At 46.2% G+C, this 25,202-nt stretch overlaps 1 protein-coding gene across 1 annotated transcript in view; it reads right to left on the bottom strand.

The window, feature by feature from the left end:
• Positions 1–2,697: 2,697 nt before the first annotated feature.
• The window catches only part of Efhd1 (EF-hand domain family member D1), a 46,451-nt gene continuing 23,946 nt past the window's right edge, over positions 2,698–25,202 (bottom strand). Inside the window, exons 2-4 of the mRNA XM_090355051.1 lie at positions 18,661–18,808; positions 9,633–9,767; positions 2,698–3,806 (exon numbers count right to left, since the gene is read on the bottom strand). Coding sequence (XP_090211177.1) covers positions 3,672–3,806; positions 9,633–9,767; positions 18,661–18,808 — 418 coding nt within the window. The 3' untranslated portion in view covers positions 2,698–3,671. The remainder of the gene's footprint in view (positions 3,807–9,632; positions 9,768–18,660; positions 18,809–25,202) is intronic.

Below are 25,202 nucleotides of genomic sequence, written 5' to 3'. Positions count from 1 at the left end.
GCCAAAGCTCTTTTTTTTTTTTTTTTTGCCAGTCCTGCGCTTGAGCTCAGGGCCTGAGCACTGTCCTTGGACTTTCTCAAGGCCAGAGCTCTACCACTTGAGCCTCAGCACCACTTCCAGCTTTTTTCTACATATGTGGTACCAAGGAATCGAACCCGGTCTTCGTGCATGCTCGGCAAGCACTCTACCACTAGGCCAAACTCCCAGCCCTGGTCAAAACTCTTTAATGTTCACACCGTCTGTCATTTGAGTTCACAAATGTTAACTCTCCAGTCCAGCACTGTGGTACCTGCCTATAGTGCCAGTCCCGGGCGGGGACTTGTTAGCCAAGGCAGTAGGACCCTGAGACCAAGCTAGCCTGGCCTAAGTAGTGATTCTGTCTCCTTCAATTAAAAAAGTTTTAATTCTTACCTATGCCTACTTGTCCAGAAAGATAACTCACTTATCACATTCCCCCCTCCCCGGCCCTCTCTCAGTCAAACTCCATAAACTCCTCTCCCCTTTGTCCACAGCCACTACCCCTATGGCTCTTTCATCCCTGTGCTGTTTGTTACAGTGGCTGTGCCCAATGGATACAATAGTAACTAAAATCCACAGTGTACATAGGCTTCTGGCTTTCTCTGGTACATTCTATGTTTCTTGACAAATGTATCCACATTGGTGATACAGAAAAATAACTGCTCTAAAAATCCCCATGTTCCCGCCCCCTCCTCCCTAGGTCCTCCCTCCCTCCGTCCCTCCCCTCTCAATCCTGGGCAGCAACGGATGTTTTGCCACCTTTCCTCCAGTATTTCTTAGCAAGTGACACAGTAGGAGGCTTATGCTCGATGGTTCCTTGACTTGGTGAAGTGCCTGTCCATTTCCTCTTTGCCTTTTTGTGGCTTGGTACCCCATCTCTTTCTAGGGTTAATATTCTAGTGGGGGTATAGTGGGTATAGTATTCTAGTGGGTATAGTGGCCAGTACATCTCGGGTGCTTCCAAGATTTTGCAACTACAACTACAGCCCCTGTCGATGTCCATGTGTGGGTTTTGTGGGGGACTTGAGTTCTCACCTCCTTTGGATCACTGGATCCTCTGGTAGGAGGGTCCCCGTTCATTTTCCATCTCCCTCCCTCCCCTGGGTGAGGTAACCTTAGCTAGAAAAGAGACTGGATGTGGAGCATAACTGTAATCTCGGCACTCAGGAAGCTTAGGCAAAAGGGAGCCAAAGCCAGCCAAAGGAGGGAGGGAGGGAGGAAGGGAAGGAGGGAGAGAAGAGGTAGATAGACAGTCAGGTCTATAGGCAGACTGATAATCATGGGCCTTCAGTGTGTGCAGAAATAGAATGATTCTCTGGGGAGAAAGAGTTGTTTATACATGAGGTCCTTACATGAGTTCCCCAAATATTCTGGAATTATACATGGTAGATAGAGGACTTGGCCCTCATCTAAGTTTTAAGGTGTCTAGAAGCAAAAGAAATTAAACTCTAGGGGCAGAGACTGAGACAAAATCTAGTTATCTAGCTCAAGATGGCCTCAAACTCTTTTTTTTTTTTTTTTTTTTTTTTGCCAGTCCTGGGCTTGAGCTCAGGGCCTGAGCACTGTCCTTGGACTTTCTCAAGGCTAGAGCTCTATCCCTTGAGCCTCAGCACCACTTCTGGCTTTTTTCTATGTATGTGGTACCAAGGAATCGAACCCGGGTCTTCATGCATGCTAGGCAAGCACTTTAACCACTAGGCCAAACTCCCGGCCCCAAATGGCCTCAAACTCTTAATCCTTTTACCACAGCCTCCCAAATTCTGAGATTAAAGGCAAGAAGTACTACATCCAGTTTAAGAGTTAAGTTAGCCCTGCGCCGGTGGCTCACGCCTGTAATCCTAGCTACTCAGGAGGCTGAGATCTAAGGACCATGGTTCAAAGCCAGCTAGGAGTGCTGCAAGAGACTCTTATCTTCAAATAACCACCAGAAAACCGGAAGTGGGACTGTGGCTTAAGGGGTAGAGTGCTAGCCTTGAGCTGAAGAGCTCAGGGACAGCACCTTGGCCCAGAGTTTAAGCCCCAGGACTGACAGGAGCAGGGGGGTGGGCAGGGGGAAGAAGAGTTAAGTCATAGCAGGGTGTTAGTAGCTCACACTTGCAATCCTCGCTACTCAAGAGGAGGACAGCAGGGGCCGGGAGTTTGGCCTAGTGGTTAAAGTGCTTGCCTAGCATGCATGAAGACCCGGGTTCGATTCCTCGGTACCACATACATAGAAAAAAGCCGAAAGTGGTGCTGAGGCTCAAGTGGTAGAGCTCTAGCCTTGAGAAAGTCCAAGGACAGTGCTCAGGCCCTGAGCTCAAGCCCAGGACTGGCAAAAAAAAAAAAAAAAAAAAAGAGGATAGCAGTTCAAAGCCAGCCCACTCAGGAAAGCTCTTGAGATTCTTATCTCCAATGAACCCTCAGAAAACCAGAAGTGGCACTGTGGCTCAAAGTGGTAGAGCCCTAGCCTTGAACAAAAAAGCTCAGAGACAGTCCCCAGGTCCTGAGTTCAAGCCCTACAGCTGACAAAAATATAGAACAAAAGAAGCTACAGATTCAACCCGCAACTGGAAGCATATCACTGTGAATGCCAGAGGGAGACGCAGTCTCCATTCATGTTCCTACCTGTGGTTTAGACCCCCAGGGCTGGACCTGGCTCCAGTCTCCCCCAATTTAAAGATGACCAGAGGCACACCAATGTGATGGCCAAGTTCATTTGCACAGTTTATTGAAAATGAAACCGGTTAAGGTACAAGGACAGATGATTTCTTTATTGTAAATACAGCGGTTACAAAAGAGAAGTAACAAATATGGCATTAGAAATTTCTTCTTTTTTAAAAAAATCACTCAACAAACTCCAAGTATGTATGAACAATCCCAAGAACTCACAGCACCCCAACCTGTGGGTGAGTGTGGCCTTACCTCAACACCTGGAGCATATGATGGGGACAGGAGGTGTTGGGGACAGGTCACGACTTGGGATGTCACAAGGCCCTGGAGGTGGCACCTGGGAACACCAGGGCCCAGGGGATATTTGCATAGGACCACAGTTAACATAAATCTTTCTGCTTCGGGCTCTTACTTCTAATGATTCATTGTTTGTTACAGTTGTGTAGCGCAGTATTTAGGAATGGAAGACAAGTGCTCGATGGGAAAGCATGGCGGAGAAGGGTGAGGGATGACAGGACTGTGTGTCACTTCCTCCAGCTGATGACGAGGGGACAGGTCATGGCACACCTGCCTCTCACCAGCATCACAGAAGACAGAACCGAAGCATCTGACCCACTGGCTGATAGGCAAGTGAAAGGAGAAGCACAGAGACTGCCCAAGAAAATGGGCAACTTGTTCACTGAGGACCATGAAAGAAAGAAAATCTGTACAAATGAACCCAACAGATTACTGGTTGACCAGAAACCACAAAAGGGCTGAGGAAAACATGTAGGTGGCCAAGAAAAGGTAGGTCCTGGCTAGTGATCAAGACAGAAGAATAAGCCTTAGGAAGGAAGGGCCGAGACACTGGGAAACTTCAATGCAGGCTTTGGGCACCCCTGGGAAGCTAAGGAGGAAGCTCTGGGGTCTTGGGGTAGGGAAAGAGGCATAGGGAGGCTGGCAGGGGTCCTCTGTTCCCTGGGAAGTGCAAGGCACAGCATGGTTCTAGGTCAAGGTCAGTAGGATTATGTGCTGAAGGCAGCCTTGAGTTCCCTGAAGGCTGCTCGGCGCAGCCTCCTCTCCTCCTCCTTCTGCTTTCGTTCTTCTTGTTCAGCTTTTAACTCTGCTTCAAATTTACTGGAGGATGACAAGGCCTGGGCCTGCAGAAAAACAGCAAACACACAGGATAGGTAAGCAGGAATGGGAGATGGAAATCCTGACCCACTCAGACTTTGGACAGCGGGAGCTGGTCCTGCCAAGGGCTAGAGCCTGGACGCTGCTTCCTTTGAACTTACAAGCTGAATGCAAGTTAGTGACCCCAACACTGTTGCTTTTTGTTGTTTTCTACGTGTGCACATGGCTGCGTTGCTGTACTTGCACTCAGGCCCTGGGTGCTTTCCTGGAGTTAGGACAGAGCTCTAGCACTAAGCCACAGTTCTACTTCCAACGTTTTGTTGCTTAGTTGGAGATAAGAGTCTCAAGTATTTTCCTCCCCAGACTGGGTTTGAATCACAATTCTCAGATCTCAGGCTCTTAAGTTGTTAGGATTACAAGAGTGAGCCACCTGGGCCTGGATCATTCAGTAAAATTTCTAAATAACATATTGAGTTTTTAATAAAACCTACTAGACCTCTCAAAAATAGCTGTTCCAAATTGTTCCCTGTCTCCATCCAGGATTGGAAATACTCATTTCTCCCTAACTTGGCCAAAGCTTATCATTAACAGTCTTACTTTTGGCCAATCTGATGGGAAAAAAAAATTTATTTTAAAAAGTTGGCACCTCCTTGTACCTTCATGAACTGCTCACACGTACCTTTCCTCACTTATGAGCCTGGGCACTGTCTCTGAGCTCTTCAGCTCAAGGCTACCACCCTACCCTTGAGCCAAGCCTCACTTCCCATTTCCAAGAGTTAACTGGAGATAAGAGTCTCAGGTCCTTTTGTGCCTGGGCTGGCTTTGAACCTTGATCCTTAGATCTTAGCCTCCTGAGTAGCAAGGATGACAGGCGTGAGCCACCATGTCAGTCTTTGTTATATATTTTTCAGTTATTTCCTCCTGTTATTTGCTTATATTTTAACTTCATGGTGTCTTAAAGTGACTTAAGTTTTGAGGTAATCAGCCTGCGCAGTGGCCCACGCCTGTACTCTATCACCCGGCTAATCTCACCTTAAAACGCTTCCTGCTGCACTCTGGCAGCTCATACCTGTAATTTTTGGCTGCTCAGGATGCTAAGATCTGAAGATTGTGGTTCAGTTAGCCTGGGCAGGAAAACTCAGTGATAGTCTTATTTCCTTATCAGCAAAAAGCTATAAGGGAGCTATGGTTCAAGTGGTAATGCCAGCCTTGAGCAAAAAAGCCACACAAAGGTACAAGACCCTGAATTCATGCCCTAGTACTGGCACACAAAACAACACACAGTTGCTTCTGTCTTCCAGTGTGGGGTTTTCTCTGGGGTTTCCTGAGGTCTCTGCTTCTTCTTTTCTGAAGGCCTAACTGCCAGCCTTCCCCAAGTCCAGGATGACCTTTACCATTCGACACGCATTGCCACGTCTCTCATTTCAGCTCAGACCTTAAGAAGATGGCTCCTGCTGGCATTGTAGCTGGAGCTCATGAAGTTTCCACTCCTGGCTCTACACCTTTTACTTCCTGCAGGAAACTCACCTGCATGTATAGGCTAACCTCACCCCTGGCCCCGGGGAAGGGCAAATCAGGGCAATGGTAGGCCTGTCCTTTCCATGAGGTTTACAGAATAGACACGTGCAAACTCGACTGCACAATCTTCAGTACCTAGTACCCCATCCTGAGGAGGATACGTGGTGGAGCTAAGCCCAAGGATGCCCCAAGAGAAAGAAAATACATTTGTGGCTAAATTCTACCCAACAGGAGGTCAACAAGACGTGCAACCTGCCTGATTCTGGTGGTCCATGCCTGTAATTCTAGCTTTCCAGGAACCTGAGGTTTGAGGGTCTCGGTCTGAAGCCAGCCCAGGCAATACAGTCCACGAGAAACTCTTATCTCCCATTACCCACCCAAAAGCCCAAAGTGGAAATGAAGCACAAGGCAGAGTAAGAGGCCCTGAGTGTAAGTCTCCTGTGGGCACACACACACACACCACAAAACAAACAAACAAGAATGCTTGCAAGCAACCTAGCATTCAGCCACCAGAGGCATGGCTTTCCTATGGACTTCACATCAGAACTTTTCCTGAAACATTCCCTTTCAGAGTGAGGACTTTCCTGATTTTATTTCAAATCCCAGCTCCACAAACTGCATGACTTCTATCTCCCACTCTTAAGCCAGTATAAGAAAAACTGAGGGTTCTAGACTTGTCTGCTGAGCCTTACTTCATCCCTGACCTCTGTCCCTGCCTTTATGGCCTCATTTCATCCTCAGCCATCTGTGGAGCCCTCACTTGAGGCATCTGCTCTCCTGGGGCCTTCCCTGTTCACGTCAAGGTCCTGCAGTCCAGCCAGGCTGAGCAGAGAATCCCCTGCACAGCTGGATGAACATCTGTTTCCGGGCCCCTCCCTGGAGGAGAAGCCCCCCGGCAGATCTGAGCAAGGGTTCTTCAGCGTGGGGCTGACGAGGGCTTTCTGTGCCGAGATGCCATCCAGCCTCACAGTCACTCACCACACCGTGCCACAGCCTATGCGGTAGGAGTGGGAAGTGCTGGCCCAGTTCCCATCTGAGTGCTCCTCAGACTTCTCCTGTCCTCTTGCCTTGCGATGCCGCCCCTGCCTCTGACGCCCAGCGCCCTCCATGCCTGCAAGCCCTCACTCGGGTTCCCACGGCTGGCTGGAACGCCTGCCTTCCTTGATTACAAGGTGAATCTCCATTCATCTTGGAACATCTGTCACCAGTGTCAGCTCCTTTATGACCTCTGCCAAATTCCCGTGGTGCAAACGTTTATTGAGGGTCATTACACAGCAGGCGCTGTAATTACAAAGGTAACCCACCTACTCCGCCTTGGAGTGTGGGTGAGAAGGCAGACATATAAACAGCAAGGCGAAAAACATTGTTATGCTTCTCCTCTGTCTCCTGCTTATAAAAATAATGCACACTCACTACAGTACATTACAGGACTATAAAGGGAGTCTCTCCTACATGGCCATTACTAATACTTTTGCATAATTATCCAGGTTGTAGTTAATTTGTGTGTGTGTGTGTGTGTGTGTGTGTGTGTGCGTGCATGCGTGTGCGCGCTGGTCCTTTGAGCCATACCTCCATTCACAGCTTTTTGTTTGGGGGGGGGGGTGTAAGTCCGGAGCTTGAACTCAGGGCCTGAGCATTGTCCTTGGGCTTTCTCAAAGCTAGAGCTCTACCACTTGAGCCACAGCACCTCTTTTGGCTTTTTCTATGTATGTGGTACCAAGGAATAGAACCCAGGTCTTCGTGCATGCTAGGCAAGCACTCTACCACTAGGCCATATTCCCAGCCCCTCAGGAACTCACTGACTAGACTAGCCTGGAACCATGATCATCCCTCTCTCAGCATCTTGCACAACTGGGATGTCAGGCCTGTACACCTATACCACTGCACTTATTGAGATGGGGTTTCCTAAACTTTTGCCCAGACTGGCCTCAAGTTGCAATTCTCATGATCTCTGCCTCCTAAATAACATACTTCAATGCTGCAGGGTGGGAAGAGGGTTATTTGGGGGACAGAGTCTTTCTAAGTAGCCCATGTTGACTTTGGACTCTTGATTCTCCTGTCTCAGCATGCCAATTGCTGGGCTATAGGCATAAACCACTAATATCTGGCCCACATTTCGATTCTGATGGCTGCAGAGTTTGCGAACATGTGGCTCTATCAGAATAGCCTTCCTTCTCTGATCATGAAAGTTTGGATTGTCTCCAGTATCCCTCTATCTCTGATAATGCTGTATGAAAATCCTTGCCCAGATATTTCTGCATAATTTCTAGTTCCCCAGAGGATAAAATTCCAGAGGCTCATGGTTAATGGCAAGTCTCAAACTGTTCTTCATAAAGTTGGGCACAAAATCGTTTAGCCAGGTGCCAGTGGCTTATGCCTGTGATCCCACCTATTCAGGAGGCTGAGACCTGAGGATCACAGTTCAAAGCCAGCCTGGGGAAGGAAAGTCTGTAAGACATTTTTTTTTTTTCTGGCCAGTCTCAGGGCTTAAACTCAGGGCCTGAGCACTGTCTTTGGGCTTTTCTCAAGGCCAGAGCTACACTGCCACTCCTACATAGAAGGGGCATGGAGGATGGAACCAGGGGAGGAGGGACCTTCTCCAGCTAGGGGACTTGAGAATAATTGACCCTGACAGGTAATTGCACAAAGCAGTTGATGAACGCAGTCTCGTTCAATGTCACCCTTTCATCATTCTCTCTCATCCCTCCCAATTCCCTGAGCTTTCTTACCTTTGTAGGAAATGCATTGACTGTTTTGACTGACAGGTGGTTCTGAAGGAGTTTTCTAGGCAGAAGCATGGAGATGGGGCAGAGGGACCCATGGGCACTGAAAGCCATTTGGGAAATGGCCTGGCAGTATTTGAAGGCGGTGCACAGGGCTGGAGTGGAGTTAAGCCAGGTTACCACAAGTCCTGAGCATCCAGATATGGTGGTCCCAGAGACCCATACACATCCCACCTGGACCACTTGGCCCAGGGCACTGAAGCAGTGGATGTGGACTTCAAGCCTAGGACCAGTCCAAGGCATCGCAAGAGACTGAAAGTGGGGCTCCATGGATGCACGGGGAGGCCCCATTCCTGCAGGATGCACCCCTCTCTTCCCTCCAATCCCCCTGTTGAGGCGGGTGGCTTTCCACAGTGGACCATGTGTGCCTCCACAGGAAGCAAATGTTTTGCCTGCTACTCCCCGGTGATGGAGCTGTGTCCCAGAGGCTAACGAGAGGCCTGGCTTTGCTGGGGGCAAATCAATGAGCGCATCAATGAGAAGGCAGGAAGGAGAGGCCAGACCAAGTTCAGGACAGATCACCTGTCTGCTGATGTTCTAGGCACAGCGGGTGGCCAGCCTGTGCCTGACATGGTGAACCCATTAGGTTTGCAGAATCGGAAGATCTTAGAGTTTGTCTCCCAGAACTATCACAGACGAGTAAGAACAGACTCCTGAGTAGGGATCTAAGCAGGCAGAGAAATGTCACCAAGGAACACTTAGTCCCTGCCCGAGCTCCTCAAAGCTCAAACTCCCCTGGAGGCTGGTGGGATTGGCAGGGAGCCTCAAAAGCACAAACCAGACATTTGGTCAACAAGGTAGATGTATGTTCATTTCATCCTTAGAGAAACCTATCATCAACCTAATGGTAAAGATGGTAAAACTGAGGCATCATGGTAGCAAGATAAGCTGGTAAAGGACATAGGACCTGCACTCAGGCTGTGTGTGTGATGCAGACTGAGTGTCCTTTGCATGCCATCCCTGCCAAGATTCTCCAGGGCTCCGGGCCCAGGTACTTGGCTCTGCCCATTCTGACCCCACCCCCACCATGCCTCAGCCCCACTACTTACTTGTCTATAACTCAAGAGTTTAAGATGCAGTTGGTAGAGCTGTTGAAGAAACTATCTGGGGGTCGGAAAAGAAACTGGGGGGGGGCACTTGAACTCAGGGCCTAGGCACTTGTCCTTTAGTTTTTCACTCAAGGCTGACACACTATCACTTGAGGCAAACCTCCACTTCCATTGGTCGTTAACTGGAGATGAGAGTCTCACAGATTTTCCTGCCTGGGCTGGCTTTGATCTGTGATCTTCACATCTCAGCCCCCTGAAGAGCTAAGGTTTGTTAAAATAATTCTTTAGCAAACTAGATGGAAAGAAGCTCTTGGAACATGGGAGCAGTGCACAGGTTCAAATCTGTTTACCCATGGTTGCTGGTCCCATGTCAGATGCAATGGAGAGAAGGTACTGCCGTGTCCTGACCTAGTTATGGGAACAGTCAGGGGCAGGGAATGCACAGGCACCACCGGGTGAGGGGAGGAGCCAGAGGCTCCAAATACCAGGAACAGGGACTGACCTTGGCTTCGAAGAAGTCCTTGGCACCTTTGACACCCTCCAGGGCAACATTGATCTCGGAGAGCTTGGCCAGGGCCATGAGCGCACTATCTTCCCGCAGCTCCCCTGCTGCAGCCTTGTGGAAAATGAGCAGGAACTGTGGGAGAAGGAGGACAAGAGGGTGATTACATTTCAGTGATCTGGCTGGGAGACCCACAATAATCCCTCTGGCCCAAACCTATACCTTGTGGTTTTTTAAGTTGTATTCTTTTTGGCAATACTGAACTCAAAGCCTTGTTCTCACCTTGCACGTATTTTGCCACTAGTGCCATAAACCCATCTCTATTTTGCTTATTTTTTTTCATTAGTGTCTTGCTTTTGCTTTTGTCTTTAGCTGATCTAGACTACAATTCCCCTGTTTGTGTTTCCCATCACAGATAGGATGCCAGGCACACTCCACCCTACCCAGCTTTTTATTGAGATGGGGTCTATCCATTCCCTGTCTTGGCTGGCCTCAAACTTCCATCTTCCTAATATCAGCCCTCTGAGCAGCTAGAATTATAAGCATGAGCAATAGGCCTGGCTTGCCAATGACTTTTTTTTTTCCTTCAAGCATTTGAAAAGGGTGGTTATGTGGATATGTAATGAGTTGTTTTGTTCCTTACCATATTGAATGCACACATGCACATGCACATGCACATGCACGCACGCACGCACACACACACACACACATGCACGCACGCACGCACAGGGTTGGGAATGTGGCAAACTGGCACATTCACTGGCAGAGCATATACTTAGCGTGGGTGAAGCTATGGGTTTGATCCTCTGCTCCAAGAAATAAAACAAATGCTATTCACCTGCCCAACCACTAAGCCACTATTAGGAGTGTATTCATCAGACATGCACACAATAATTTAAGCATTATCTACACAAACAAAACTTGGCAACATCCTAGCTTACAGACATGGAAGAAAAATCCAGTAGTTCTATATATACTATTTTAAGGTAAATCTCTCTAGTCTGACATTTTGCTGGTTAATTATAGAGACTCACAGATTTTTCCTGCCTGGGTTGACATCAAACCTTGATCTTCTGGATCTCAGCTTTCTGAGTAGCAAAGATTATAGGTATAAGCCACCAGTGCCTAGTGAATTTAATATATTTGATGTTTCTTTTCTTTCTTTTTGCCAGTCCTGGGCCTTGAACTCAGGGCCTGAGCACTGTCCTTGCTCTTTCTCAAGGCTAGAGCTCTAGCACTTGACCCACAGCACCACTTCAAGCTTTTTCCTATGTAGGTAGTAGGGAGGAATCAAACCAGGGTCTTTGTGCAAGTATTCTACCACTAGGCCAAACTGTTTTTCTTATAGGTTCCATTTTTGTATTATTGCTTCCTTCTCATTGTTTGTTAATAGGTCTTCCTGGGGATTGCTATTCTTTAAATCCTTTTACTCTGTCACCTACCAATGAAACCGTGTTTATGGTAATTTATTGATTTATTGAAATGGAGTCTGACTATATTGCTTGATCTTCTCTTGCACCGTGGCTCAATTGATCCTCCAGTCTCAGCTTCCCACGTAGCCGGGACTACAGATGTGTGACACCCTGCCTAGCTTATGGATGTCATCTTTGTACTTTAAAACATTTTATACAAATATTATCCAATTTTTTCACTTGTTCTCATGAGAGTTATGCCCAGCAAAACCTTTCCTGCTGTCAAAGTTACATAAACAATCACCTGTGTTTTTGTCTACTATTTTTATGGCCTCTATTTAAAAAAAAAACATGTAAATATTTAATCTTTGAAATTTATTCTGCTCTATCTGGTGAGAATAAATCATTAACCTTATTTTCTACCAAGTAGTTACTTAGTAATCCTTGTGCTATTTATTGAATAATCTATCCTTGAATCTTCCTCCAGATTCAAAATGTTAGACCTGACAAACTTTGACCTGATCTACAAGGTAACTTCTTTTTTCAAAAAAAGGAAGTTTCTCCTGGGAGAGAGTGAGGGAAGGGGTGACATTGTCCAAAAAGAAATGTGTTCTTTGCCTGACGTAAGGAACTGTAACCCCTCTCTGTTCACTCATGTTATAAAAATTATTTTTCCATGTATTTTTATTGTAATTGTAATTGATAGAAGGGTTACATTATATTCACCAGATAGAGGTACATTACTTCACAAACATTGATACCCTTTCTCATGTCTTGGTTCCCATTTCCCTTCCCCCTAAAAATGACTTTTTTTGTTTTGTTTTGTTTTGTTTTGCCAGTCCTGGGCTTAAGCTCAGGGCCTGAGCACTGCCCTTGGATTTTTCTCAAGGCTAGAGCTCTATCACTTGAGCCTTAGCACCACATCCGACTGTGGTACCAAGGAATCGAACCTGGGTCTTTGTGCATGCTAGGCAAGCACTCTACCACTAGACCAAACTCCCGGCCCCTAAAAAGGACTTTTTAACTCAATGTATCCTGATCAAATTTACCTCCTCTAGTACTCTACCACCTTCCATCTTTTTTTTTGCCAGTCCTGGGGCTTGAGAACTCAGGGACTGAGCACTGTCCATGAGCTTTCTCAAGGCTAGTGGTCTGCCACCTGAGCCATAGCACCACTTCCGGCTTTTTCTATGTATGTTGTACTGAGGAATTAAAACCAGGTCTTCATGCTCGCTGGGTAAGCACTCTATCACTAGGCCAAACTCCCGGCCCTTTCTTTCACTTTTTTAAAACAATCTTGAGCTAAGTGCTGATAGATCACACCTATAACTGCTAGTCTTTCAGGAGACTGAGATTTGAGGATCACGGTATGAAGCCAGCCCAGGCAGGAAAGTGCAAGACTTTTTTTTTTTGCCAGTCCTGGGCTTGAGCTCAGGGCCTGAGCACTGTCCTTGGACTTTCTCAAGGCTAGAGCTCTACCACTTGAGCCTCAGCACCACTTCCGGCTTTTTCTATATATGTGGTACCAAGGAATCGAACCCGGGTCTTTGTGCATGCTAGGCAAGCACTTTAACCACTAGGCCAAACTCCTGGCCCCAAGTGCAAGACTTTTATCTTCAATTAAACACCAAGAAAGCCAGAAGTGGAGCTGTGGCTCAAGTGGCAGAATGCTAGCTAGCCTTGAGCAAAAAGACTAAGGGACAGCACTTAGGCCCAGAGTTATAGCTCCAGGACAGGGCACTAAAAACAACAAAAAAAAAATAGACATAAACAAGAAACTATTTTGAGTCAGTGGTTTGTACTTATAATCCAAGCGACTCAGGAGGCTGAGATCTGAGTTCAAAGCCAGCCCAGGCTGTGAGATTCCTATCTCTAATTTAAAAAGCTGTAAGCGAAGCTGTGGCTCAAGTGGTAGAGCACTACTCTGCTACTGCGGGTTCAGAGACAGCACCCAAGCCTTGAGTTAGAGCCCCGGATTCACACTAAATTTTGGACAAGTTTGATTGTTTTTTTTTTTTTCATTCATGCAGATAAATTACCTTTTTTTTTTGGGGGGGGGGTCAGTCGTGGGGCTTAAACTCTGTCCCAAGCTCTTAAGCTCAAGGCTAGGGCTTTACCACTTGAGCCACAGCACCACTTCTGGTTTTCTGATGGTTAACTGGAGATGAGAGTCTCATGGACTTTAGTGCCTAGGCTGGCTTTGAACCTCAATCCTCAGGTCTCAGCCTCCTGAGTAGCTAGGATGACAGGCATGAGCCATTGCACCCATCCAGATAAACTACTTTGACCATATTCACCAAATCAATCTTTACTCAGTCTCTGCATTAGCCCTGGTTTCCACTGCAATGTCCCACCTTGCAACAGAGTTTGTTTGTTTTCAGTCATGGGGTTTGAACTCTGAGACTGGGAGTTGTCCTTGAACTGTTCAGCTCAAGGCTACAGACCTACCTCTTGAGCCATAGCACCACTTCTGGTTTTCTAGTGGTTAATTGGAGATAAGAACTTCGACCCTCAGATCTCAGCCTTTTGAGTAGCTAGGATTACAGGCGTGAGCCACTGCACCTGGCTTGAGCTTGTCTCATTCAAGGAAGATTTGTCTTAATTTATGTAAGTTCATTTTGGGGAGGAGGTATGTGTGTGCCAGTCCTGGGGCTTGAATTCAGGGCCTGGGCATTTTCCCTGAGCTTTTTGCTCAAGGTTAGTGCTCTACCACTTGAGCCACTGCTCAACTTCCGGCTTTTTTTCCCTTCTTAATTGGAGATAAGAATGTCATGGACTTTCCTGCCTGGACTGCCTTTAAATCCCGATTCTCAGATCTCAGCCTCCTGAGTAGTCGGGATTACAAACATGATTTAATACAATACAGTAATATTTTTGTTGGAACCACATTACTTTAGTTCTAATTTTCACTTCAAAAATATCATTTGCAGCCAGGTGCTAGTAGCTCATGCTTGTAATCTTGGTGACTCAGGATCCTGAGATCTGAGGATTGCAGTTCAAAGCCAACCTGGGCAAGAAAATCCATTAGACTCTTATCTACAATTAACCACCAGAGAACCGGGAGTAGAGATGTGGTTCACAGCAGCACAGTGCTAGTCTTAAACAAATGATCACAAGGGCAGAGCCCAGGCCCTGAGTTCAAGCCCTAGGACTGGCACAAAAAAAATACTATTTATGTACTAAATCAAGATACTGTGGGGTTTAGCAGAGCAAGTTATTTTATACAAATTAATGGTTTTGTGTGTGTGTGTGTGTGTGTGTGTGTGTGTGTGTTGGTACTGGGCCTTGACCCAGGGCTTACAATCGTGCTTGGCTTTCTCCACTCAAGTATAGCATGCTACCACTTGAGCCACAGCTCCACTTCCAATCTGTGTGTCTGTGTGTGGCGGGGGGGGGGGGGGAGAGGTGGGTTATGGGGGGGTTAACTGGAAAGTTTCACAGATTTTCCTTCCAGGCTGGTTTGTAACAATGATCCTCAGATCTCAGCTTACCGAGTAACCAGGACAACAGGCATGAGCCACCAGCGCCCTGCAGGGTCAATTCTTAACTAAGGCCATCAAACTTAAATGGCTGTTCCGTCATCTTCCTGTGCTTTCTTAAGGCAGTTCTGTGGCTATTTAATTCTTTTCTTTCTTTTTGTCTTCCCTTCCCCCCCCCCTTTTTTTTGCCAGTCCTGGGGCTTGAACTCAGGGCCTGGGCACTGTTCTTGAGCTTCCTCAAAGCTAATATCTACCACTTGAACCACAGCATCACTTCTAGCTTTTTCTGTGTATGTAGTAACCAAGGAATCAAACCCAGGGCTTCGTGCATGCTAGGCAAGCACTCTACCCCTAGGCCAAACTCCTGGCCTAGTTCTTTTCTTTTTTCCTTCCTTCCTTCCTTCCTTCCTACCTTCCTTCCTACCTTCCTTCCTTCCCCCCTTCCCCCCCCCCCCCCCCGAGGATCATGAACTCTAGGCCTGGGTGCTGTCCCTGAGCTCTTCATCTCAAGGCTACCGACCTACCCTTGAGCCACAGCCCCATTTCCCATTTTCTAGTGATTAATTGGAGATAAGAGTCTCAGGTCCTTTGTGCCCCGGCTGGCTTTGAACTGTGATCCTCAGATCTCAGCCTCCTGAGTAGTTAAGATTACCAGCATGAGCCTCTGACCCTGGCCCCAGTTCTTTTCTTTGCATAACTGTTATGCTTTTACCTGCCAAGCAACTAAGATGATATTTCTACGACTTATTTTTCCCACCAAAAAAAGACCATTTTCCTGTAGCCCTAAAACACACTGATAGAACAACAATGTCTGCAAGCTTACCAGATCCCAGCTTGACAGTGGGTCAAGCTCAAAACTCTTCCTCCCAGAGTGTGTGTGTGTGTGTGTGTGTGTGTGTGTGTGTGTGTGTGTGTGTGTGTGTGTGTGGAGTCTCACTCACTGTCATGGCCCTTAAAACTTCAGGGGTGCTCGGTCCACTGTGGACATTGCCAGAGACTAATAAAGGGACAAACTGAGATGCCCTAAGACTTGTACTTTTGCTGGGGTTTGTGTCAGGTGAATGGACAGATGCGCCATGTTCGTCTTCCTGTAGCTTCCAGCTCTCTCACTAGAGACTGGCAAAGGCTAGGTTTGTGACAGATCATTAGAGCCGGGGCACTGGCTTGAAAAAACAAAAACAAGTGTTGGAAGCCAATCCCCAGCAGTGGGATCAAGGCCAGGGGACAGAAATGATGGTGGCAGAGCTCCCACTTGGAAGCAGCAGAAGCAGCAGAGGCCTCAGGGTTGCAAATTTGATTAGTGGCAAGGAATGGAATGCCTTGCCCCTCAGTTCCTACTTCCTTCTATGATGCCAATAGGGTGTTCACTTCACTGAGCCTTACAGGGAAGCATGACCCACAATAGAATGGTGTCCAGTGGTGGTGGATCTTTAAGTAGCCATCGGGTCACCAACAGGGACTCACTGGTGGCTCACTCCTATAATCCTAGCAACTCAGGGTCAGGATCATGATTTGAAGCCAGCCCAGACAAAAACATACCTGAGATTCATTTTCAATTAACTAGCAAAAAGTGGGAATTGGAGGTGTGGCTTAAAAAGTAAAAAGAGAAAGAGGGGGGGGGAGGGAAGGAGAGAGAAAGAGAGGGAGAGAGCGAGAGAGACAAAGACAGAGAGAACGAGGGAGTGAGAGAAGCAAACAAGCAAGCAGGTCATCAAGAGGGACTTGCACTTTCTCAGGGGGCTGGGTATCGTGAAGTGAGTTTTGCTTCCTCATCTCTGTTGTTTCCTCTCTTCCACAGACAACCGTTTGCCTTGGCACTTGCAGCCATGAGAGTTGAAGCAGCACAAGGCCCTCACCAGAAGCCGAGCACATACCAGCACCAGTTCTCTCGGACTTCCAAAAGAACAAGTGAAAGCAAACCTCTTTTTTTCTGTGTAATCCAGTCTCAAGCATTCTGTTGGAGCAATAGGAATCTGACTGCATACCCGCTAACCAGAAGCTGGCCAAGCGTGCTGTATTCAGAGGGGCACTTTGAGGGGGAAGGAAGGCATTAGGTCTAAACCTGTCATCAGTGCTATTCCACAAGTCACAAAGGTGGGGCCCACACTCTCTTCTGGTGTCTCCCTAGGCTCTCTTCCCTAAAGCAAAAGCCCCAACCTTCCAAACCCCAGGCTCACCCAGGCATACCCCAGTCAGAAGGCACGAGATGGCCAGCAGGCGGCATGAGAGACACGCTGTGAGGACGGTGGTGACAGCCCCATGCATCCCTGCACTGGGCAGTCCTGATCATTTTGACCCCCTAGGTTCTTAGCTCTGAACGCAAAAGCTGGGCACCACCCCCCAAGGGCTATGCACACAGCTTGCCCATGATCTGTGCTCATGAGAGAAGAGAAAAGCCAACACTGTCTCCTTGGCTCTCACTCACACCCGAGTGTGTGGAGTCACCAAACAAGCAGTTGATAGTGCAGTGGGCAAGTAGTGGTGAATTCTAGTGGGGTATCTGTCATTGAATCCCATTCAGAAGAGAGTAAGATTGCATTTGCTGATGGAGAGATTTATAGACCGGTCCTCTCTGAGGAACCTTTGTGTGCTTAGTAATCTAAGACACCCTCCCCCACTCCTTTCCAGTTTAATGAAAATGTCATAATATAGGCATGGTGATCAATTTAACCTTCAGTCCCAGAGACTGCTCTTGTGACTGCTAGCAGTAGTCATCTCTTTAGCATGCAAAGGACACTTGGGCTAGTTCAAGAGTTTTAGGAGCTGACAGCATGTCAGGAAACAGGAAGAAGATCAAATATGGTCCACAAAGAACAATGTGGAAATCACCATAGCATAGCACGTGGACTGCTCCACGGCTGAGGACAGGACAAGATGGCAATTTCTGGAGTTGTGTGCCACGATCCCAGTTTGTCACAGCTGGGATGGGGGTTCACTTTGGCCAGTTCAACGGAAGACGCCCTGAGTAGCCAGGACTTACAGATAGAAGCCACTGGCACATGGCTAGATTTCTTACTCTTTTGCCCAAATGTGATTTAGATACCCATGCAGATTTTCAATTAGTTACCTGGGCACTTACCCATTCTGGCACTCAGGGCTTTGTACTTGCTGGGCAGCCACTCTATTACTTAAGCCTTGCCCCTACCCCTTTTTGGTTTAGTTGTTGTTGTTGTTTTTCAGGTACGGTCTCCCATTTATGCTCAAGCCATCCTGGACCTTGATTCTCCTATTTAGAATTCCCAAGTAGTTAGGGCGACAGGCAGAAGCCACTATGCCTGATTGAGATAAAGTCATGTTATTTTTTTTTGCCATGCTGGCATTTAACTGAGATCTTCCTGATCTCCACCTCCCAAGTATCTAGAATTACGAATGGGAGCCCCTAAAGGTATTTTGTTTTGTTTTGTTCTTTTCCAGTCCTGTTGCTTGAACTCAGGGCCTGAGTACTGTCTCAGATTTTAGCACTCTTGAGCCACATCATCACTGCCAGCCTTTTCTGTGCATGTGGTACCGAGAAATCAAACCCCAGGTTTTCATGTGTGTTAGGTTAGCACTCTACTACTAAGCCACATTTTTTTTTTCTTGTGGGTCATGGGGCTTGACTTCAGCATGGGCGCGGTCCTTGAGCTCTTCAGCACAAGGCTACCTCCCTACCCTTGAGCCAAGCCCCACTTCTTTTCTAGAGGTTAATTGGAGATAAGAGTCTCAGGTCCTTTTTGTGTCTGAGCTGGCTTTGAACCTTGATCCTCAGATCTCAGGTTCCCGAGTAGCTAGGATTACAGGCATGAGCCACTGGCCCTACAAGTATTTTTATTTTTATTTTTTGTTGCCAGTCCTGGGCTTGAGCTCAGGGCCTGAGCACTGTCCTTGGACTTTCTCAAGGCTAGAGCTCTACCACTTGAGCCTCCGGCTTTTTTCTATGTATGTGGTACCGAGGAATTGAACCCGGGTCTTCATGCATGCTAGGCAAGCACTTTAACCACTAGGCCAAACTCCCAGACCCCCTACAAGTATTTTTAAAAAGCAGACTTGTAGCTTCAATGTCTAAATAGCACTCTCAGGAGGCCAACCAATTTGTAAACTGTGCTTTCTCCCAAGGCCACTCTCGCCAGAGGTGCTGGCCCCACAGGGCATTGGTACCTCCCGGAAGTTGAGCTTGCCGTCAAAGTCCTCATCCACCTCCTTAATCATGCTCTTCAGGCCCAGGTGAGTTTGGGGGGCCCCCAGCTTCTCCATCATCAGTTTCAACTCCATCAAGTCAATGAAGCCATCCCGTCCGGCATCATACCTGCAGGCGAAAAGGAAGACACCTTAGTCCAAACACATTTTCTAGTCTCCCAAGTGTGTACTGAAAAGTCCCATTTGTGGAAGTGGTGTGTGGCTCACGCCTGTCATCCTAGCTACTCAGGAACCTGAGATCTGAGGTTCAAGGTTCAAAACCAACCCGGGCACAAAAGACCCTGAGACTCTCATCTTCAATTAACCTCTAGAAAACTAGAAGTGGGGCTTGGCTCAAGGGTAGAGTGGTAGCCTTGAGCTGAAGAGCTCAAGGACAGTGCCCAGGCCAAGGCCGAGTTCAAGCCCCATAAACCACCAAAAAAAAAAGAAGTCACATTTGTATTTATATTTGTATTTTTGTGGGGGTGTGGGTGTGCATGTGTGTAGGTCCTGGGGCACTGCCCCTGAGTATTTTTTTTTGCTTAAAGTATCTACCACTTGAGGCACAGCTTTACTTCTGGCCTTTTGGTGGTACATCAGAGGTAAGTCTCACAAATTTTCCTGTCCTGTCTAGCTTCAAATAGGGATCCTCAGATCTCAGCCTCCTGAATTGCTCGGATTACATGTATGGACCACCAGCACCTGGCTGATTCGGAATAATTTTGACATACAGTGCAACTATGTGCGAAGATGACTTAGGGAATCTTAAAGCTGCAGATAATGGAAATGCCAAGGACAAGCCAAGAGAAAGCAATAGAGAAGTTTGTTGTGAACAAAGTAATATATGCATGCATGAAATAACATGTTGAGATTCCTTGGTACAATCAACACACACTAAAAAAAAAACACCAACGATGAAGAACAAGAAAGTAAAATAGGCTGTGCTGGGAGAGTTGTTCTGTGGGAGGGCACTGGGTTGGCAAAGGTGGTGAATGCGGAAAGAAGTGAAATAGAGGGATATAGCGTGGATGTCTGTGAAAATAAACCTCCTCTCCCTTTCTGAAACTACAGTATGCTAATAAAATATTTAAATAAGTTGGGCTGGAACTGTAGTTCAATAGTGGTGGGATTTTTTTTTTCTGGGCCGGTAACTGGACTTGAATTCAGGGTCTTAAGCTCTTGCTTGACTTTTCCACTCAGGCTGATGCTTTATCACTATCACTTGGGCTTTTTGGTCATTAATTGAAGAGTCTCATGGATTTTTCTACTCAGGCTGGCTTAGAACCTGAATCTTCATATGTCAGTCTCCTGAGTAGCTTACAGTTTGCGGCCACCAGCATCTGGCTTCATGATAGAACTTTGTCTTGTTTTTTGTTGTTGTTGTTTTGTTTTGCCTAGCATGCATGCACGCATGTGGCCCTGGTTTCCATCCCCAGAATTGGAGGGGTGTGAGGGAATGAGGACCCCACAGCCTGAAGGTGGACAACCTGAGTCGATGCACAGAGGCGCATTCACACAGCAGCGCACCATCATTTATGCAATGGAATTTTCTTCAGCAATAAAGAGGAAGGAAACTCTAACATGTGCTGCAACATAGTTGACCTTCAAGGATGTCATTCACGCTAGGTGAAGTTAGCTGGTCACCAACGGACGAGAGGCCCCTGGGATAGTTCAGTGCAGAGTGAAGGAATGTAGAAGGGCTATGACCAAGGTCAGGGCCCAAGTGAGACTCGCCAACTTGGTTCCAGGATGGGGAAAGGTTTGTCAATGTGCTTCCCACCCAGACACAGTACACTTCAACAGTTACGACTGCAAACTTTGTGAGGCGTATATATTAAATCAGTAAATGAGCCTTCTTTACCATCTATCCACCCACCTCCCCACCCGATAACAAACCCCACCACTGTTGAGAAGCACCACCACCCACCAAAAAATGCAGCCTGTGGACAACTAGCAATCTAAGGTTGTGGGCTGTGGCATTTAAGACATCCTGGACAGGAAGTCCAAGAATCCTGACTGCTTCCTGCCATCTTCAGAGGCCATGCCAGCCCACCCCCAAGCTGAACTCATGCGTGTGCCCCTCCCTGCTCTCCCTAGCACTTTCCTGCACACTGCATCTTGAGGTAGCACCCTCTTCCCACTCTGTGCACCCATTGTGTGTCCTTTTCTGGTACCCAGCATGCACTGCCCTCTTCCACTGGGTATTGCTTCCTCCTGTTGTCCTTACTCTCACTGCCCAGGCTGCACCACTGGCAAGAGAACCAAGGCCCCACATGAGATGGCTGTGTGGCTGTAAGTCAACACTGAAATCTCCCATGAGCCCCCCCCAAAGACAGGGTTCCCAAGGCTGGACAAGGGCCAGGTGACAATCAAGGTCTCCAGGAAGTAGATGGAGTTATAGTCAGCTGGTCCAGCCCCAGACCTGAGCAACAAAGGATGGTTTGTGCTTGTTAAATAAGAGGAAGCAATGACTTATATGGGTTTACTAAAAACAACTCCATGGTGGATCCCACTGAACTACTTTTCATGTTTACTTTAAAAAATATAATTACACATGAATTACTGAAATACAATTTACACATGATGTGACTCATTCCTTCAAATAAATCACTCCTTTTAACTGAGTCCAGTGTTTCTTAGTGTGGTGACAGCTTTGTGCACTATCATTACTATCGGATCCACAGCACTTTCTTCCCCCAAAACATACCCACTAGCAGTTATTTCTCGTCACTCTTCATGTCCCCCTCCATCTCCTACAAAAGGCGAGTCTGTCCCTGTGGACTCGCCTCTGCTGGGGTATTTTTTTTTATCAGTGGACTCAGACCATTTGTGGAGTTTTCATCTGGCTTCTTTCATGTAGCGGAAGGTTTTCAGGGGCCCCTCGTTTTATAGTAATAGTGCATGATCTGCTTTGTCTCTTTTATAGTTTTAGTTTTTTATTGCCAAGTAATATTCTAACAGTGCACATCTACTATGTTTCTATTCATCAGGTGATCCGTGCTTGAGTTGGTTCCCCCGTTTTGGGCTGTTCTAAATAATGCTGCTTTGAATAATTCTGGGATGTAATGTAATTACATCATAAAGATCCTCAATGAAAACTGGGGATCAGTAGGGTTATGAGGAGAGCAAGGCTCTGTTGGGGAGATACGCACCAGCTGTGCTAAGGGGAGTGAAAAGGGATGAATATGATTGAAATAGATTGTAGACTTGTACACAAATGGAACAACTGGGGGCCGGGAGCGTGGCCTCGTGCTAGAGTGCTTGCCTCGCATGCACGAAGCGCTGGGTCCAATTCCTCAATACCAAATACACAGAAAAAGGCAGAAGTGGCTCAAGTGGTAGAGTAATAGCCTTGAAAAAAGCCCAAGGACAGTGCCCAGGTCCTGAGTTCAAGCCTGAGGACTGGCAAAGAAAAATGGAAAATTGTTGAAATTGTATTAGGAAGGATGTGAAGGATCAGGGACAGTGATAGGAATGATGGGAGCATATTGTCTATATACCTAGAAATGTAACAATGAAATTCCCCCTTGCAGAGCAAATGCATACTAGTAAACAATAAAAGAATTCCAGACAGAAAGTACAGAATTGCTCCATGATTCAACAATTCTTCTCAGAGTATATGCCCATAACTAGAAGGAAAATCTCAAAGTGATAGTCATACCCCACTGTTGACTGCAGCTCTACTCACAACAACTACAAGGTAGAAGCATCCAGAAGAATCCACTCACAGCAAAATAATGGCTAAGCCACAGTGGGTATATATCCATACAGTGGAATATCATTCAGCTGTCAACAGGAAATTCTGACACATACTTCAACGTGGATGGACCTTGAAGTACATTCAAGATCTGTGAATCCATATTATATTAACTGAAACACAGGAAAACATTGTAGAATTCCTTGTAGATGAGGTATAAGAATGAGTCAAATTCCAACACCCCTTTATGCTAAAAGCTCTAGAGAAACTAGGAATCCATTGAACATTCCTCAGAATAATAAAGGCTGTGTATGACAAACCCACAGCTAGCATTATACTTAATGGTGAAAAGCTAAAGCCATTCCCTCTAAAATCAGGATTGGGACAAGGATGCCCACTCTCTCCACTCCTCTTTAACATAGTATTAGAATTCCTAGCCAGAGCAATAAGGTAAGAAGCAAGCATAAGGGGGATCCAAATAGGGAAAGAGGAAGTGAAACTTTCCCTCTTTGCAGATGACATGATTCTGAATTTAAAGAACCCTATAGACTCCACTCCCAAGCTGCTTGAGCTGATTCAAAACTTTGGCAAGATAGCAGGGTATAAAATTAACCCTTAAAAATCAACCGCCTTCCTATATGCCAACAATAAGAGGAATGAAGAAACAATCAGGAAAGCAACTCCTTTTGCAATAGTCTCAAAGAAAATTAAGTACCTAGGAATTAACTGAGACTGTAAAGGACCTTTTTGATGAAAACTTTAAAACCCTGAAAAATGAAATTAAAGCAGAACTGAGGAAACGGAAAAACCTCCCATGCTCCTGGATTGGAAGAATTAACATCGTGAAAATGGAAATCTTGCCAAAGGCTATCTACAAATTCAATGCAATACCCATCAATATCCCGATGTCATTCTTTAAAGAACTAGAAAAGGCAATCCAAAGTTTCATATGGAATAATAAAAGACCCCGTATAGCAAAAACAATTCTTAGCAGAAAGAACAGCACAGGAGGAATTTCAATACCAAACTTTAGACTCCATTACAAAGCTATAGTGACCAAAACAGCTTGATACCGGCAGAAGAACAGGCCTGAAGTCCAATGGAATAGAACTGAGGACCCAGATATTAACCCACAGACCTATGGCCACCTAATCTTTGATAAGGGAGCCAACAAAATAGAATGGAAAAAAGACAGCCTCTTCAACAAGTTGTGCTGGCAGAACTGGTTAAGCACCTGCAGAAAACTAAAGTTGGATCCTTCTTTGTCACCCTGCACTAGGATTAACTCCAAATGGATCACACACCTCCAGGTAAAAGCTGACACACTGAAAACTTTACAGGAAGGAATAGGAGATACACTAGGACTCCTTGGCACAGGTCGAAACTTTCTTAATAAGGACCCAGAAACACAACAAATCAGAGAAAGTCTGGATAAGTGGGATTGCATTAAACTGCAGATCTTCTATATGGCAAAGGACATAGCTAGTAAATTAATTGGGAAGCCTACAGAGTGGGAGAAGATCTTCACTAACCATACAATGGACAAAGGCCTCATATCTAAAATATATCAACAGCTCAAAAAATTGAATCATTCAAAACTAATCTCCAAAGAAACAACCATCCCATTAAAAGATGGGCCAAAGACTTCAAGAGAATCTTCTCCGAAAAAGAAATAAGAATGGCCTATAGACACATGAAGAAATGCTCGACATCTCTAGCCATAAAAGAAATGCAAATCAAAACAACTCTAAGATTCCACCTCACTCCAGTTAGAATGGCCAAGAGGGATCACTACTACACTGTTGGTGGGAGTGCAAACTTGTTCAACAACTATGGAAAGCAGTGTGGCAGTGCCTCAAAGGACTCAACATAGAGCTCCCCTATGACCCAGCAATTCCACTACTTGGCATTTACCCAATTGTCCAGAAACAAGGACATAATAAAGCACAAAGATGTTCATTGCAGCACTATTTACCATAGCAAAGATATGGAACCAACCCAGATGTCCCTCAGTTGATGAGTGGATCAACAAGATGTGGTATTCTGGGGACTGGGAGTTTTGCCTAGTGGTAATTGTGCTTGCCTAGCATGCACGAAGACCAGGGTTCGATTCCTCAGCACTCCACATAGATAGAAAAAGCTGTGGCTCAAGTGGTAGAGTGCTAGCCTTGAGAAAAATCCAAGGGCAACACTCAGGCCCTGAGTTCAAGCCACAGGACTGGCAAAAAAAAAAAAAGATGTGGTATTTATATACAATGGAATTCTATGCTGCTGTCAGAAAGAACGACATCGCCCCATTTGTTAGGAAATGGAAAGACTTAGAAAAAATCATATTAAGTGAAGTAAGCCAGACTCAAAGGAACATAGGCTCAATGGTTTCCCTCATTTGTCATATTTAGTAGAAACCTTGGGCTCTCCTAGCAGAGATTTGTAATAGAACAAAACCTAGATAGGTAAGGCCACTAAATGAAAGGACCTCTAGGATATAGAAACAAAAGCCATATAATGAGTGATTGTTGTCCTTAATGTACTATGTTATCTCTCATCTCTTTTGCTGTCCCTTGGTCACTTGTTATCTGATATATTGTATATATGCTTATTTGGTTATTTGAAATAGGATAGGGAAGGGGGGAAAACAAGATGGGGGTGGGGGTGGGGGAGGGAAATGAGACCAAGACATAAGAAAAGGTATCAATGTTTGTGAAGTAATGCACCTTCTATCTGGTGAATATAATGTAACCCTTCTATTAATTACAATAAAAATATATGGAAAAAAGAGTAAGTCAAATTCTCAGAGTGAGACGTGGAATGGTGGTAGCCAGAGGCT

This window comes from Megascapheus bottae, chromosome 21 (assembly GCF_031878675.1).
Source record: "Megascapheus bottae isolate mThoBot1 chromosome 21, mThoBot2.hap1, whole genome shotgun sequence".
NCBI lineage: Eukaryota > Metazoa > Chordata > Mammalia > Rodentia > Geomyidae > Megascapheus > Megascapheus bottae.
The sequence above is the reverse complement of the archived record's forward strand: the minus strand, read 5'-3'. Positions and strand labels throughout refer to the sequence as shown.